The following is a 17,587-nucleotide window of genomic DNA, read 5'->3' as shown; positions in this document are numbered from 1 at the left end:
ATTGCCTTATTGCATTATTCTGCGCATTGCTATTGCTGTTATTTTGTTATTATATTATTACTATTATTAGTATTATGCAGCAAACTCTTGAAATGAGCTGATTGTCAATCAACTGATAGAACTGCTAATATAAAAAACACATTACACAAAAATTTCCAGTTTCAGGAAAAACATACTTTTAAAGTAGCGGATATTCATGGTCTCTTCAAAAGAAGTCATATTGACAGATGCTTCATTGAGACGTAGCTAATGCCCATTGACACCGTTTACCATAACTGAACCTGTAACTGTCAGAGAACTGTTCTGCCCAACCCCTCACCCAAACAATTATCAAACTAATTAAGCTAAGCACTAATTAAACAAGGCAGCTAATTGCAAGGTCTTAATTACCATTGCTTATTCACATTGTTTTGGAAAGAACCTAGTGTGATCATATATTTAAAAAAAGATTGTAAAAGAGTAGAGGTCTGACTGAGAGGTCTACATTGCTATTGAGAGACAGGCTAATCAGATCTCTCTGTCTGCTGCAGTCACTTTGGAAAATGTCTAGGGAACACGGCAATCGGGTTTGCCACTTAAGATTCACTTAAGGAGTCTGTTAAGTAATCATGTTAGGAACCTGTATTGTCTACCTGTTTCAGACCAGCAAGAGAGGTGATACAGTATAGTGCATTATGCAGGTTGTAGGGTGTGGTATACTTTATATACTTTAATTTTAATAATGTTCTCGTATGTCTTTACTAGTTATATAATTTAAAATCTCAAATCTTCATAAAGTTTACACACAGAATTTTTAGGAACATAGTGCATTTCCTTAAACAATGGGTGTATACATGTACTGTATATACAAAAAAACCGCATGTACTAAATGTTCTTATTACCCAGCAGTAGCAATAGATATGTGACAACATTCAGGCTAGTTCTGATCATTATTCATGTAGCATCATTAGCCATAATTGATGACTGCATGGTGTGGTAATACCTGTGCATGTAGGAGGGTCTGGCTGCCAGAAGAAGCGACCATTGATCTCCGTGCAGGTGATCCTGTTGGCCCCCTGCAGGATGTAGCCAGGATCACACTGGAACACCACATGGTCCCCAGGCTCCCTGCTGTCGCCACCGCGGGTCCCATTAGTAGGCATGCCCGGGTCGTTGCAGGAGGTAGCAGTGGAGACTGAATGAGTAAGAGGAGTCTCAATCAGACGTTAAAATGATCCTTAGTTACAAGATGAAAAGGGAGTATTATTGTCATAGTTCAGAGTTAAACTTGTAAGTTGGGATTTTCTTCTCTCTCTACACCCAGTTACAACCTAGCCATTAAACCCAGGTCCATGTAACATTTCATTCACCTCCCTCCTTCCCTCCCTCTCATCATCCTTCCTTCTCACCAGAGAACTGCAGAGCGAAGCCCTGCTTGCTAGTGAAGAAGTCTGTGGTGAACTGCAGGCTGACAGTGTTGAAGGTGCTGTGTGCGTCCTGGGGCAGCACTGAGCCACTCAGCTCCCTCAGCAGGACCCCTCCATCCTGGGGCCCATCCCAGATCCGAAGCACGTCGTGGACCTCCTCCGTATGGTAAACCAGGAAATGTAGACTGTTAAAGACAAAGACAAGATACTTGATACTTGACAGAGGCCATTACAGTTCTACAGAAGACACTCCCCCTGATACAGTATATTTAGGCTTTAACGCCCACCCATCCCCCTTACAATTTAGCTAGACAAAAAGCTCTTTATTTTTTTTTTTACAGAAGAATTTAATAAAATGTTACTAGGATCTGACTATTGCCACCTCCTATTTGCATTTAATTTTGTTCAAACACACCTTAGGTCCTATTAATGGAAGTTATTGCAGCAGAAGTCCATATCTTGCAGCTTTTCCATTAACAGCTTTAGTCAATAGAAAAATCTAGGCTCCAATTGTTCTGTCATTTGTAGTAAAAAAAAAAAAAATCTTTTGCATCCTTCATCTTTCCAAAATATTACTATCCAGGGTCAGTTTTTTGTTTTCATTATATGGAGACTAAAATTAAATATGATAAAAAGGCATATATATGCATATATATATATATATATATATATATATATATATATATATATATATATATATATATATATATATATATATACTTTTAGCAATATAACTCCCTATTTCTAAAATACTAAAAAGGATGAGTCAGAAAACTGAGGAGGAGGAAACAAATAGAATTAAACTACTACTTATTTAAGAATTAAGAATCAATGCACACAAGGTATTAATGTGATTAAAGGAGACAATGAGAATAGAGGAAAGACAAAAACATGGTTAAGGGCAAGTATAAAGTAGGAAAACAAATAACATTTTAAAGTGAATCACAGACGCCAGATCCAGAGCATACAATGGATGTTCCACAATGTCAGTCAAGCCGATACGTCTGTCATGGCATTTAATAGTTTCAGTCTAGACATCAGAAAGATGATGCTGTCAAAATATCTACCCCTCACTTTGGGGCAGACAGCTGTCAGCCAGCTGGTGGTCCACTGGATGTGAAATGCACCGTGATTGTGTATGTGTATGTGTGTGTTTGTGTGTGTAAGTGTGCCACCCTCGATGCAGTGGATTTATAATGATATATTGCTTGTCTTGAGTGTAAGCATGTGTAAGTATGTGTGTTGGACAAGCTCAGCAGGACTAAAAGCTTAGAAAATGGTATTTCAGAACAAATGAGAGACTGGTGGTAATGTTGACATGGGCCACTCAATATAAAGGGCTTATTTAGAGACAAACAGTATTCTCAGCAGCTTTATCCTGCGGCAAAGTCTCAACTACTTACAAGAAATGATAAAAATGTTTGTCAGCTCGTAATTAATTAATTTGTGCCTTGGATTTAGTTATTCTCTGAAACACATTGCTGTCTTGAATGCCTTCAAAATAAGAGAAAATTGTGGAATGTACTCAAAGGCAAACAATGGTGTTGAACTGAACTCGACTCACCTGATTCGCACACAGAGCTTTTATCAAAAAACGTTTTTTGTTTTTGTTTTCCAAATTTATGACAGCAAAAGAAAACGTCTCTTATGTTGCTTCGAATGCTTTACTTGGATGATGTGTAACATCTTGCACGCATGTCACAGAGATATTGAGATACTTCAATGCATTGGGTCAATATCAGCTCAGTGGGGAACACCACTCACATGCTAAAACGTTAAAACAGTGACAAATTATAACACAAAATGATACAATAAAGGCATCACAACCTTATGGAAATGTATTTTTTTTTCTGTGATTTCAAAATTCATTTAAATGATTCAAAGAGTTCATAAAAAAACTACTATAAAAAGGAAAGGATTTAATTATGAAAATCCAATCTAAACCATTTTGCCCCAAAGCAAATTGCTGACTCTCCCTCATGTTTCAATAATGTCCATTTTAATATAAAGCAAACAACAGTTATTGTAATATAATGCTCATGCAGCACTTAAAAGAGTCTGTAGAATTCTGTTTATTTTACTTTGCCCACAAGCTTAAGCTGAGCTTATTACAAATCTGTCCAGTAATCATTTTCTCAAAATATCTTTTTTTGTGTTCAATGTTAATCTCTGTCCCAGCCATGCAGAGGAAATCATGGTACTTTTGTGCTTTTAATATGCTCATCCCTTTACACACATACACTCACACACAAAGACCCCTGAGCTTCAGATGATGCAGAGGAGAAACAGCAACCTACTGATATGTCGGGTTTAGCAACAAGTTCCCACCGTTTCTGCATAATTGATGTCAGACTCTGATTCCCATACTGTCTGATGTGTGAGCAGCAGCCAGAGGCTACTCAACAATGTGCTGTGTGTGTGGATACTGTACATAACCTACTTGACAAGTCCTGTTGCAATGCCTGTGAAATAAGTGCACATAAAACAAACAGATGTAGACAGGCGCACAAGTACATATTCACGTAAATGTACACTGATGGGTATGCTGCATTACACGCCCGTACATAGGCATCCACGCCTGGTAAACAGATGCATTGAGAGAGACATGCATACATACAGTACACACATTAAGTTATGTCTGTAAAGCAGCGCACAACATGTTTCCAACTTTCATCATCAAACTAGCAGAATGCTCTCTTTGCACTCATTCCTCTGCCTACAGTTATCTTGTGAATATTCACTGAAATATAGACAATATCCTGTGATATACAGTAATCATTCAAAGCTCAATGCAAATAATGACATTGTAAAAGAACAAACTGCAACACATTACTAATATATACGTATATGAGCTGATAGAGGAGATAGAAGAGAGAGCAAGCTAAACCGGTTTACCTCACGGACATCCAATTGTGATTTGCTACCAAACTTAAATTACAACACTGTGTTTTCTCTGGTGGCACAGAGAATCTAACCCCAAAGTTTGTCTATTAAGAGTTAGAGAATACACAAATTTCTTCTGTTTATGGTGGTAGCAGTTTAAAGATGGGAGAGATGGGTGTCAACAACTCAGTGGTTTGAATCTAAAAATGTGGATGCGAAAGTGATCCTTCTTTAGCAACTGTTGCTGAGGAGGAACCTGAAAAGATGGTGTTAACGAGTAACATGAGAAAATCAACCAGAACATGGAATTTATCTATAGTTGGCCAGACCCCCAGTATGTATTTGTGTGTAAATGTGATGGTGGATATTGCTAGAAAGAAACAATGAGTTTGAGCAATCTCAGTTCACTAGATAAAATAGACAAATAAAGTAATAAAATACTAAATATTGCAATAATAAAGTTAAGCTTGGGTAAAAGAAATGGTAAAAAAGATGTTTGATATTCTGCAGTGCTAATTCTCCAAATGTGTGTGCAATCTCTCAAATAACTGTAATACCAGTCCAGATGGACTATAGCATTATATTATAAACATAATTCAATTCTGGTGACAGTCTCCCACTACCATCCAGGCTAGGCCCTCCACTTCCCGCAACCAAAGGCCTCCATCACTGTCATATAATCACCACAGGCAGTCAGATGCTTGTTATGCAAAGGCTGTTATGAAAACCTTAGGTACTACGATCTTTTAACCAATGCTCCGGCTCCCCGTACCCTAGACAGGAGGTGCTGAGGTGTTTCACAGGATTTGTCAGCGTGAGTAAAAAAAAAAAAAAAAAAAAAAAAAAAATGTTTGCTTATATATGTACAGGCGTGTGCCCTATTATTAATATGCATATGTACAGTGTGTGTGTGTGTGTGTGTGTGTGTGTGTGCACATGTATGTGTTACGAGACAGCATTGAGGATGTGAGAGAGATGTTTCTGGGGATTTGCATGAGCAATGTCGGAATCAAGCACTGGTCACGTGTTGAATCCATGCTCATGAGCTGACGGGTCTCTTGCTCTAATGCAACCTTCAGGACTGTCAGACACCGAATGGCATCATGTTCTACTTCCAGATTTATGTGTTAAAAGGAAGATGGAAAGGTGGGGGGAAAGGAAGACGTATGTTGAGAGAAAGCAGAAGGTGAGCGAGGGAACAAAAACAAGACCAACGTTAATCAATGCTGGGTTGCTGGAAGAAGAGGATGACGGCAGGAGGATAAGAGGTTGATGGAGAGCAGAGGAAGCTCTGACGGATGGAGGGATTTCTGCTGAGCAGTCGGATGGATAAGATGGACGTGGGCTGCATGTTAGGATAATTTGTTCCATTTATACAAGATCTAAATAGCCTATCTCTCCTCGTCACTCTCTGAGAGTGAAGGCTGGGGGGGAGGGATAAGGAGATAGTGAAAAAGAGAAGATGGTGAGAAGATAAGAGGGATGCAGGAAGGTAGCAAGAAAAGATGTCGAGACTGGCGTGTAAAAATCACTCCGTCTATTTCTTAGTTGAACATGTGTAAGGCATGCAGACTAAACTTTTCTTTCATGAACCAATCCTCTTGAAGGTCTTTATTTAGTGCCTTGTGAGTGCACTCTGTGATGCAAGCCCTGCCACCACAGCTACCTCTGAAACTTGTGTGTGAAAGAGAGCACAGTCTGTGTACAGGTTCACATTTTGTAAATACGAACAATATGCTTTACAGCTACTCATCTGAAGTTGTTCATTGCAGAGAAACTAAGAAGAAAAGTGTCCACTTCCAGTGGGGAAAGTCCATTTAAAGACAACTTCTCCACTTAACACAAATGCTTGGGGGATGAGTTGGAGTGGAGCGGGTAGGGTTCATAAGGAATAATTAAAACTACAGGTTGAGAGAAGTGGAATTACTGTACGTCCCACCAAGGAATAGGAAATGTGTGTAGAGTTAACGTTTTGTGGAATCATAGAAAGCCATGTTTTGAAGTTAACAGCTAAGGGCTCTCCTTTACACTTGTCCCTTTTCTTCACAAGAAAGAAATTGCTCGATCAAGCGTCAGAGGAATCGCTGCAAGGAGATGAGGAAGAGAGGGATGGAAAATATTTCTCAGGTTTCTTTTGATTCTGCCTAAATTATTTTGTATTCATATGAGAGAAACAGAGAGAGAAATAGAGAGTGCAGAGACTCTCTCATATGAATACAAAATAGTCTAGCTGCAATTACGAGTCCTGCGGGGAGTCCTCAGAGTACGTGTATGTGTGCATGAAGATGATAAATAAGTATGTGGGGTGTGTGTGTGTGTGTGTGTGTGTGTGTGTGTGTATAGTATGAGGAAGAAGAGAGATGAAGAGCAAACATGCGTTTGCAACTGTCTGCTTTCTCACAACTAATTGAGATTGTGTGTATAAAGGCAATGTCACACTGAGAGCTAACCTCATCAGTATGTGTGGATTTGGCCTCTGTGGGACTGTCCCTGTGGGATCATCCATCAAGGAGACACATCCATACCATGGGCTTTAAAAGACACCAAGCACACCAGACTGTACAACCAACACGTGGGGATGTTGCTTTGACACCTGAACCAAGCTTGTTTTCTTCATGTACTGCAAGACATGAAAAGGTGTGAAATTGGGAAATGAATTAGTGAGATAAAAGTAGAAGTTAAAGACATGGAGAGTACAAGGACCACTTGAACCATCCATTTTCCATATTCATTCCTTATCACTCAACCCTATTCTTCACTATCACCAATCTCAAATCTTTCTCTAACCTGAACTTAATTTAAAATGACAAAAACCCAACTTCATATTCTTAACATACCCCTTTAAAAAGTACAGAGAAGCCAGTACAACTTTGCTGTGTATAATCCCTATTTTGAATGGTCCAAAACTCAAATTGGTTCTCAGGAAGATACAGAAATACACACACACACACACACACACACACACACACACACACACACACACACACACACACAGGGAATACATTATATATGAAACTTTGTTTTGGGCTGTGCAAACCCAGTGAACTATATGTGCATTTTCATTTGAGACTGAGGGCACTATTACTGTGATAGAGCATGACAAATGGGGGATGCACTGCTTTGGAAAAGTTATATATGTGGCTCCTTAAAGGGAAAACCCACCTTTAAAAATAATTTGAATACAGTATGTTATTTTTAAGAATAATTTTAGAGCTCAGATTTCATCATATTTGAACAGGTCTCTCCATAAGCTGAATGGCACAGACAGTACTGATGATCTTATCTAGAGACAAATCCTTGGAGATGCTCCGTAGACAGTCAACAATGGAACTACTACTAAGACACTGCGTCAGCACCATTTGTGACATATTTGGGATTTGAAGACATTTTGTAATTCAGCTCTCGAGAGACTGTTGTCAATGATTGTCTCTATTCTAACCTCTATGAGTGTCTTTTATCAATAGGAATCACTGTGGTAATAAGTAATCTTTAGGGGAGGGTCACTAAAATCTCAAATTATCATTAGATAATATTATTGATATATGTACTGATTGAACTGTACAATTGAAGTGTGAAAGAGAAGGACATGCTTAAATCAATAGATGAGGGATTAAGAAGCCAATTCTCCATACTCCCAAAGACATACTGTACTATGGACAGAGTTCAACTATGGGTCTAACTAAAATCTCTGCTTTTAACATGCTGTGTTACACCTATTGATGCCTTGTGAACAACAGTCACAAAAGCATTATACAGTTTCATAACCCACACAGTACAGCATGTTTTACAACAATGGAGCTCTCAAACATGCTCATTACTAAATGCTAAATACAGATTTCAAGACGAATGCTTATGGCCTCATTGTTCAGTGTACTATGTGGACTAAGGTAGATCCCTCCATTGATCGTTGTAGCCCTAACCACTGAATGTTCCATCAGTGAAATGGCTCATGAACTCCCTTATCATCTCTATTCATTTTATATTGTTATTATCTCTTTATGTATGGATTGCAAGTACCTGCCTCCCACCTTCTCTTTCTATCAATAATTCTCAGCAAATCAGTCCGTAGGCTTTTTAGATGTCTGCTGCTGTCACTGAGCACAACTCTTGGTCTCTCATGAATTCAGTGTGGTTTGATTAGTGTGCTACTTTCAGTTACACTATTTGATATACAAGGAATCCCCGGGCTAATGCATTGCAAATTCTTCTCAATAATGAATTGCGTGGGTAGGATCAAAGCCATGGATATGGAGCATACCTTGCAGAGGAATGCCAGGGACCCAGAAGTAGTGAAGGCACTAACGAACCTAAACGAACAATCATGAGGGACCTAGGAATGTGTGTGCGCAGCTTGCACACACAAATAAAACCATGCAGACAACCACACATAACTGTACAATATTATGAAAATGACATGCCACAGTATGCAGTACAGTCTGAAAGTATAAGGACATGTTTTTCATTGTTTTGCATTTACTCCAGCACACTGGATTTGAAATGAAACAGTGACCAAACTGAAGCTAAAAGTGTCATTCCCAGGGCAGATACCAAAGCTCTGCTGATGTCTGCAGACATAAACAAACATTAAACATGATCACTATCATTTAAGTTTATATTGTGAATTACTTCCTGTCCCTTACAATTGGTGAACTTTGTTTATAGAATGTACATAAAAAAACCCGCTAGGATTCATATACGCCATAAATGCTCCAATATGATCAGCGTGTTATCTTTCAGGAAAAGTTAATCCAATTTATGAGGAGAGATTATAGCCCTCCTACTTAAACCCTATATTGTGTTCTCTGCCTCTTCCACATGCCCCTTCATATACACATGTACTTATGGGTTTACAGTATTCTCCTTGAACAGCACTGTTCCTTCAAGTACCTAGGCTTACAAGCTTATTCCATTAGTTTACATTGCTGCTTCATGACAGTGCATAAACACAATTAATATTCCAAATACATCCAACACACTTTGCTGGCTCCATGTTTGTGGCTTAATGGCCATCCATTTCAATTTTCAAAACATGGAAGATATCATAAGCATGTTAATAAATATCTGACTCATGTCTGCATTCCTAAGTAGCTTAATGGACAGAGAATAACACCACCAGGATTAAGGCTTCAACATTCACAAGGACACCACCTTGTTAAAAATGTGTCCTGTGCACGTGTGATAATACCAACTTGTTGCTAGAATGAAACGCTGTACAATGGTTCAAGCATACTACCAGAAAGAGATAGATACCTCTGAGCAACAGTTCAATAAGAATAGAAGAAATTCCCAGTCATTGGTAAGATAAATTAAAAGCTTAGCATCTAAATATGTTCAGATTTTAATAATAACAGGTTCCTGTTTCAATGTTTAGTGCACAATAAAGCCATTAACAAGCTGGAATTAACAGGCGTGTTACTTTAGCCAAGCTAGTCTTAAAACTTCAAAATAGAAGGATAGTCTAGGGTTAGCGCTATCGGGAGTAGGATCATGGAATATCAGCTGAACATAGCATAGACTCTAATCTAACCACCGCAGAGGGCTTAAAGACAAACGGCTACTCAAAATAATTATTGCCTAATTCCACTGTTGTAGTTCAGTTATGATCAAGGGTCACTTATGCTTTTCTGGACTGGAAAACAAATTCATTGAATAGTATTTTGGGAGAAGATGTATTCTCATAACAGTATTCTCCTCTGTCATGCAACACGGTGAGGACATTGACTAAATGGAAGTTTTAATCATTTAATTCTTCTTCTGGGACCAAAATTATTTCAAACATTAATAATACATTTGGTGTCTGAATTATACTGTTTTTTATATATGTAAAAATAGCCATTATTGATGGAAAGAAGAAAAACATCAATATAACAGGTGATTCCAAACTTTGGAACAACCAAATTGGATAATGACACACGGAAGAGAGGAGGTGTATTTTTTTGAAGGGTAATGGCTACAGTATGGATTGTTGGGGTGGATCTGGGTGAGGAGAGGTGAGGTAGAAGAAAAGCAAGTTGTTTAATTAGGCACAATTATAACATATAATAATTAAATAATTGGCAGCTTGCATCAGTAACACTGGCAAAATGAGGGTGCTGTAATGTCTCCTGAAAGCTACAGCAATGAGCACATCCACAAACATGTGCATATATAAATGAATACACTATTACAATGCATTTAACGTTAATAGGCACGCATGAGTGCATGCAGAGTCAATAGAGAAAAGCAAATAGAGCCGTAGGTGGTGGAAGCTAAAGCATGTAGCTAATTATTATATTACAATTATTATTATATATACAATGTTCTATTACTTGAGTCAAAAATGTAACTGACACAGTGAAGAAAATGTCATCATTTTCTAGCTGGTCTGAAAAAAATCACAGTATGGGTGATAAGATGACTGTGTCATCCAGTAATGATTCCAGGTGCCTGTCTTCGGGGTGTACCATTCACCACACAACCCCATAGGAATCAATACCCTGGGGCAGCCCAAGATCACATTCAACAAACGTCTGGGGATCCCGAAGGATGAGCTGCAGGACCACAGAAATAAAATGGATAGAAAGACCATTGGACTGTTTACCGTGGTCATTTGATTGGTACACAGCAAAATGGCGATTGTTGTTAGTTGTCACAGTGACAATACGTGTCAGTGGGGCCGTAAACTGTGTTGTAGCTTGCTGGGAGGAGAACCGCCCGACGCAGCTCCGGAGATGTTCTTGGGAGTGAGGAGGAACAGTTAGACCCAGCGGCAGTGGGTCAGCGGACCGCTAACATTAGACCCAGCCCGCTGTTCAGCTCATTCTCTGTAACCGATACAGCACGACAGCACGGCGGAACCAGCCAGCCGGTGAACAACTTGTTAGTTGGCTAACGTTAGCTTGCTAACTCCACGTTACCCCTTGCCACATTGTTTACAGAAAACAAGCCGATGTGCAGGACATGAGGTGGAAAAAGGACATCTGGTTTGCTTGGCCCTGCTGCCACTACAACCCTGACCCTGATAAGCTGCTTGACAATGGCAGGAAATTAGGATTGGTGGACAAATTATGGAGAAAATATCTTTGTTCAATAAAATATACATAACAGGAAATAAATATGGTGCTAGAGAATAACCTCAAATTTAAATAGTCTAGAAAGGTATCAATGAATACCTCTAGGCTTTTACATTTAATCAAATTCAGAATATATAACACGCATACATTTAAAAGCCAAACACTTGACTTTCTTGAGACTCTGAGGTGCTATATCCCCTCACCCAGTAGTAACTCAACTATTGGCCAATAGCAGCTCACTGAAGATTGATTACACAGCAGCCTGTGAAAGTGATGAATACCACTGCAAAACGGGGGGCTAAATTGGAAGTATATTGAAAGGTGGTAGATTGAAAGAAAGTCTGGAAAAGAACAATGTAATCAGAAAACTAGAAAGCACGAACAAGGAAACAAAGAGTGTTGTTCAGACCTAATAGTGCTTCCAGGGGTGGCCTCAATGGTCCACAAGCAGTGCAGGTTGTGCTCATATGGGGCTGGGTAGCCCGGAGACAGGATACGACCGGAAAGCTCACCCTTGATGGTGCCCCCACACTCAGCTAGAAAGAGGGAAAACAGAAAGACAGAGGGATTAAGGAAATGAGCGATGACTAGGAGTAAAAGAAAACAAAGTGCAAAATAAGTACAAGCTCATCAATGTTCGGAAAGTCAAATTAATAAAAGGCTACAGCAAGGTTAACATACTTAACATGCCAGAAACTGCATCATCTCACTTCCAGTAAAGTGCATCACATCAGTTTCCTCTCATCATTATTAATTATTGACATAGCAGTCATATGCTTAAATGTGATGTGCTTCATCATCTTGTTAGCAATTTGAATGATAGGAGGGAGAGCAGCCAACTTAATATACTCTACGTGTATCTCCTTGGCTCAGTGAAGGCAATCCACCATCTTAACCAATGACCTCATCCTGTTGTCTTGGAAAGTTGATGGACATGTTGACTGAACAACACGTTTAATATATTACACTCAAGTTCAGTGTAACTTTTAAAGAAAATATAGTTAAATGTAGTTTTGCCATATCAGTCAGGGATATAATATAGTTAACTATATTTTTAGGGATCAATCAGAAAAGATATATCCTGTAATGGTCCAGAACAGATACACAGTTACCATAATAAAATTGTTGCTAATATTAGAATCTACTTGGGCAACATAGTAAGCAATAGATACCAAGAGAGTGGAAGACTTGTCACATGTCACTTGTCCATCAGAGAAATGTCATTTATGATGCTTACAGGTGTGTTTGTAGTAGTGGTAGTAGACAATATGATGGTTCTAGTATCATATCATGGTTTAATAAGCCCCCTGAGGTACACAGTCCACAGCAAACATAAGCTCAGTCTTTAAAAAAAATTGACAACACAAACTATGAAACTACAAAGCAGCACCAGAGGCCAAAACATTTTGTCAGAAGAATGGAGGATTTTTTTCAGCCTCAAGTAAGGAATTGCCATCAGAAATGCTCTGTGACTGAAAAGCAATTTTCAACCCCCCCCCTTCAATTACCACCTCCTACTTTTATCCAAAAAGTGAATGGAAAAAAGGAAATGTTCTCCAACAACAGAGTGGAAGTGTTTTTGTTAACATTTTTGAAGGCATCTCATCTGACAAGAAGAGGGTGAAAGTGTTCTTGTTTCTTTTCCTTCCACTGAGAGGATTGTAGCTCCTTCAAACAAGAGGAAAATGGAGGTCGGCGAATCATACCGATGATGATGGTGATGATGACGGTTGTAAAATCAATCTGTTACAAATAGACCCTGTGATGAAAAACAGCAACGACGGCAGACACACACAAACAGGGGCAGACTGGCAAAAAGGAATTAACTAAATTAACACAACACAGTACACACAGAAAGCAACACACCATCAGACCGGGATGAGCTGTGGTTTCTTCATACACATCAGGCACATTTTGTCACCTTCCGCTTGACAAACATGTCTTTCCTCATGTTTGCAAATAAATCCTTCCTTTGTTTCCTTCATGCATTGCACATTTAAACAGCAATAATCACCAGAGCTGGCCTCTGATCATTTTTGCTGTAAAAGCATAAACACACAAAACGATACACACAAAATTGCTCATGCTTAGTTACAAAGGAAACATGCATAAAACAAAGAAAGCATAAACATATTCATCTTTAAACAACTGGTGAGGTTTTAGACTCTCTTCAAGCTTTGTCCCTCAGTTATGCTTCTACTGTATGTGAAGGAAACCTGCTGTTTCATGAAGTGAAAAAGAGAAGAGGGTGATCTATCACAGTAAGACAAAGGCATATCTTTCTTCTAGCCTTATGACCCAAGAAACTACTGCTCAGTGCTGCCATGGCAGTGTAACTCCCCCAGCTACTGTACCCCTTCAATCTATGTCTTCACATACACCTTTCTAGAATCAACTCAGGTTCTTCCTCTCCTTTTGTCTCACCCTCTTCTCTTTAACTGTCCCTCTCTACAAGATATATTGTATCAATGTAAGCTATGTTGTTGGATATATGGATACACAATATCTAGAAGACACACTACAAATCAAACAGACACATACACAAACATTTTAATTAAGCAACACAAAGTGTATAAAAAGACATTAATATGTAGAAATGTGTGGTTTTGCTATAAAGGTGCTGAATGTCATTTTATTGGGCATGCACTGTAATATTTAGTATCAATAAAATACAACCCTGTTATCAGCTCAGTGTCCAACCTAAAGCTGCTCAGGGATTCAACCTTGCAACTTTCCTTTTCTGTGACTTTAAGGATATAAACTCTCTCTATTGTTTTCAACTCAATTTCATTCTCCTTCCTCCCCTGCTCGCTATACCCTTCTCATCTGTGTTCAGTGTGTCCCCGCTGCTAGAAAATAATCCCATCATTACAAACAGAAGCTGTCCCTCATCTGCTCCCAAATTCACTCTAGCTGTTAGGCTATCGTCTGCTGTGAAAGGGGCATTGGGAGGACAAACCTGTTCAGAGATATACAGTATGCTGAATGTTGTTTATACCCATGGAATTACCTGTCAGTTTGGGTTGAAATGGAAGCCAAGCAATATTATTCTAATCACATTGGCTGATGTCAAAGAATCCCACTCTGCCTGTTTTCCTTACTGAGCTTCTGGCTGGTTTCTGAGAGACTGTCAAAATGTAACCCAGGTGAAAAAAATGCTTTGGTTTTGTTACCATGTCACCATATAGGCATGTATGTGTATGTCAGTTTAATAGTTTTGAAAAGTAATAACACATACCATGTTTGTGTCAGAAGGCAAAAATTGACAGGTGAACGGTAGGGGAACTTTACAAAACGATTGGATGCGTATACTCTCTAATGGAGAAATGATCTCCATAAAATGTATTTTGAAAGTCTTTTTTGGGCTCAGACAGCAAGGGGTTAAAAACCTGCCTGTGTGCTTGGTGTGCTGTTAATATAACAGTGTTATTTTAGTAAAAAATAAATAATGTGAAAACGGGGGAATGCAATTTGCAATCATGATGCAATATGATGAATATACGGAGCTGAATAGAGCAGAGTCATTTTAGATGAGCTAATGCACTGAATAAGGAGCTGGGAAAGCAACCAAAAGGATGACCCAAAAAAGCAGAGCTAAAACAAACCACAGAGCTTTCCTAAACCTGCACTGGCATATTCACATTGTTATGAGGATGAGGAACTAGGTCAGACATTTTAGTTCAGCTAAAAAATGTGGTTAGAATTAGCAATATGCCAAACAATAAAGCAGCCACTGATAAATACTGTAATAAAATGCAATACAACACAATGCTGTTTTATGCAAACTAAAGTTTGAGCTGAACTTAACATGTCATGTAACAGATAGTGATGTAAGGAAAGGTAATAACACACTGGGATGTTAGGCAGGATAGCACAGAATAGCATAACATTACATAATACTAGGTAACATCCCATCGGGTAGCTGACATAACCAGTGGTGGCACAATACATTTTTGAAGCACTTGTTATTTACTTGAGTATTTCTATTGTATGGTTCTTTATACTTCTACTTCACTACATTTCTATGACTGCCTGAGCTACTAGTTAGATTGCATATTAAGATTGTTCATACATTTTATAAAATCCGACAAGTTGTTTTCATTTAAACAATTAATCTTTAGCTACAACTTGGTCAGCTGCAACATCAAACAGCTGCACTATAAAAATCCAATCATATTATATAATATAAATATAAAAATACAACACTCATCATGGTCATTCTGCATAATGGCTTATTTTATTTATCCTGTACCAGGATATGTTTACGTGGTGGTATAAATACTTTTACTTAAATAAAGAATCTGATTACTTCCTGCATCTCACACAGCATGGTGTAACACAGTTAGGTGAAAAGCTGAACTTAATATAATGCAATGTAATGCAAGAACACATCAGCAGAATCCAAAAGTATAATGGCAAATAAACTAATACTTTTGCCAACAGCAATAGACACACTTGATCTCTAACCCCTTCATGGAGCATCTGGCACTCACCAACACAGAGAGGGAGGGGGCTGTCCCATGCCCTTCTTTCCCCCCGCAGGCAGGTAAGCACCTCAGGACCTTTCAGGGTGTAGCCTGGATCACAGCTATAAGACACAGTGCTCCCTGCAAAATGACCCTTGTCCTCCTGTTTGTAGCCAAACTGGGGAAGACCTGGATCCTCACATTTCACCAGCTCAAAACCTTGGGGAGAGAGAGAGAGAGAGAGAGAGAGAGAGAGAGAGGGGAAAAGACGAGGAAGGACAGAACAAGGAGTAGGAGGGTTTTGAAGAAGAAAGTATAAATGGGATTTTATGTGGCAGAAAACAGCAGGCAACAAGAAGGGTTGGAAAATGAGATATAAGCAAACAAACTATACTAAAATGTAAATATTAAATGTAAAGAAAGGTTGTTTGTGTGTTACTCACTAATGAAGTGCAGCTCAAAGCCTTTACTGGTGTTATCCGCATTGCTGATGAACTCCAGCCACATGGAGCTGGAGGTGGAGTTCAGGGTTGTATCTAGCAGCTCGCTGCCTGTAAACACCCCCAGCAGACGAGCCTTATTACTGCTGCCATCAAAGACCTGGAAGGGAGAGAGGGAGAGAGGGAGAGTGGGAGGACGCATCTGAATTAAGGTGATCAGGTCTGCACACACATATATGCTAATAAGGCTGTGTACACACGTGGGGAGGGTACAATTCCCCCCCATCCCCTCACTTTGAGTATGTCGCCCTCCTCCAGTCTGAAGTCTCGTGCTCGTAGCTGGATGCCTTTGCCAGGCTGCGTCTGGATGGAGTAGATGCATTCGTGTTTGTTGCCGTAGTAACCGGGGTAGTTGGGTGAGAGCAGCACCCCTTGCATGCCAGTCACGGATGAGCCGCATTCAGCTAGAGAAAAAGAGAGGGAGCGGAGAGACGGACAGAGAGACAGAAGGAGAGAGGAGGGGAGAAGGTGGTGGTGTTGGAGAGAGCAGAGGACATGTCAATCGCTATATGCTTGAAACTCACAGTGAATTTATTCATGCTGTCATGCAGAAGGAGAGGTGATGGGGAGAGGGATATGGTCAGTGACTAAACCTGAATGTTGAGTGGCACATCATCATAATCACAATGCAATCTGAATATGATTAACAGTAATTTCAGCTCTATAAATTGCTTTTTCTGATTCACATCAGGAAAAGCGTGGAGAAAAAGAGTGGGGAAAGGTTTTCTATAGAAAAATAGCTGCCAGAATTGAAATGACCACAAATGTATCCAGCATTTGATCTTGTGAAGTGAGAGAAGATGAGCTGACAGGACTGTCAGCCAGGTATATGGAGATGCATCAAGTTTCTAAGGCTGAATATGAAGTATGAAAAAAAACAAAATGTCTTATCAGTGTCAACCTACACATATTTGGATTCGTCTAGAGGCAAAAAAGACCAAGAAACTACAAACTAGCATTTTTATTCCAAAAAATAAACACCAAATGAGAACCAGAGCAAAAGAGGCGGTCAAGTGAAAATGTATAAATTAATATAGCTTGACCTAGTTAAGACATGCCTACATATTTAGAAACAAATCAGATATTATTGGTGTGGGTAAAGAAAATAAATGTGATGTACTTACTAAACTGTAATTACTTGTTTCCAATAGAGTGTCAAAATATTAATGCTTACAAATTACTTCCTAAGTTTAGAAACTGAAGAAAAAAAATCTGCAAGGGGTAAAACTACTCCCATAAAATAATTAAAGCAGTTCACTGTTGTTTCTTATATGCAGTCA

The 17,587-nt window shown here is 39.1% G+C and overlaps 1 protein-coding gene across 3 annotated transcripts in view; it reads right to left on the bottom strand.

The window, feature by feature from the left end:
- csmd2 (CUB and Sushi multiple domains 2) overlaps positions 1-17,587 on the bottom strand; it is a 264,554-nt gene that overhangs the window by 78,882 nt on the left and 168,085 nt on the right. For all 3 annotated transcript variants that reach the window (XM_031323067.2, XM_035992965.1, XM_035992966.1), the window contains exons 23-28: positions 16,542-16,711; positions 16,251-16,407; positions 15,835-16,026; positions 11,751-11,877; positions 1,389-1,591; positions 983-1,174 (exon numbers count right to left, since the gene is read on the bottom strand). In XM_031323067.2, coding sequence (XP_031178927.1) covers positions 983-1,174; positions 1,389-1,591; positions 11,751-11,877; positions 15,835-16,026; positions 16,251-16,407; positions 16,542-16,711 — 1,041 coding nt within the window. The remainder of the gene's footprint in view (positions 1-982; positions 1,175-1,388; positions 1,592-11,750; positions 11,878-15,834; positions 16,027-16,250; positions 16,408-16,541; positions 16,712-17,587) is intronic.

This window comes from Sander lucioperca, chromosome 16 (genome assembly GCF_008315115.2).
Source record: "Sander lucioperca isolate FBNREF2018 chromosome 16, SLUC_FBN_1.2, whole genome shotgun sequence".
Taxonomy (NCBI): domain Eukaryota; kingdom Metazoa; phylum Chordata; class Actinopteri; order Perciformes; family Percidae; genus Sander; species Sander lucioperca.
The sequence above is the reverse complement of the archived record's forward strand: the minus strand, read 5'-3'. Positions and strand labels throughout refer to the sequence as shown.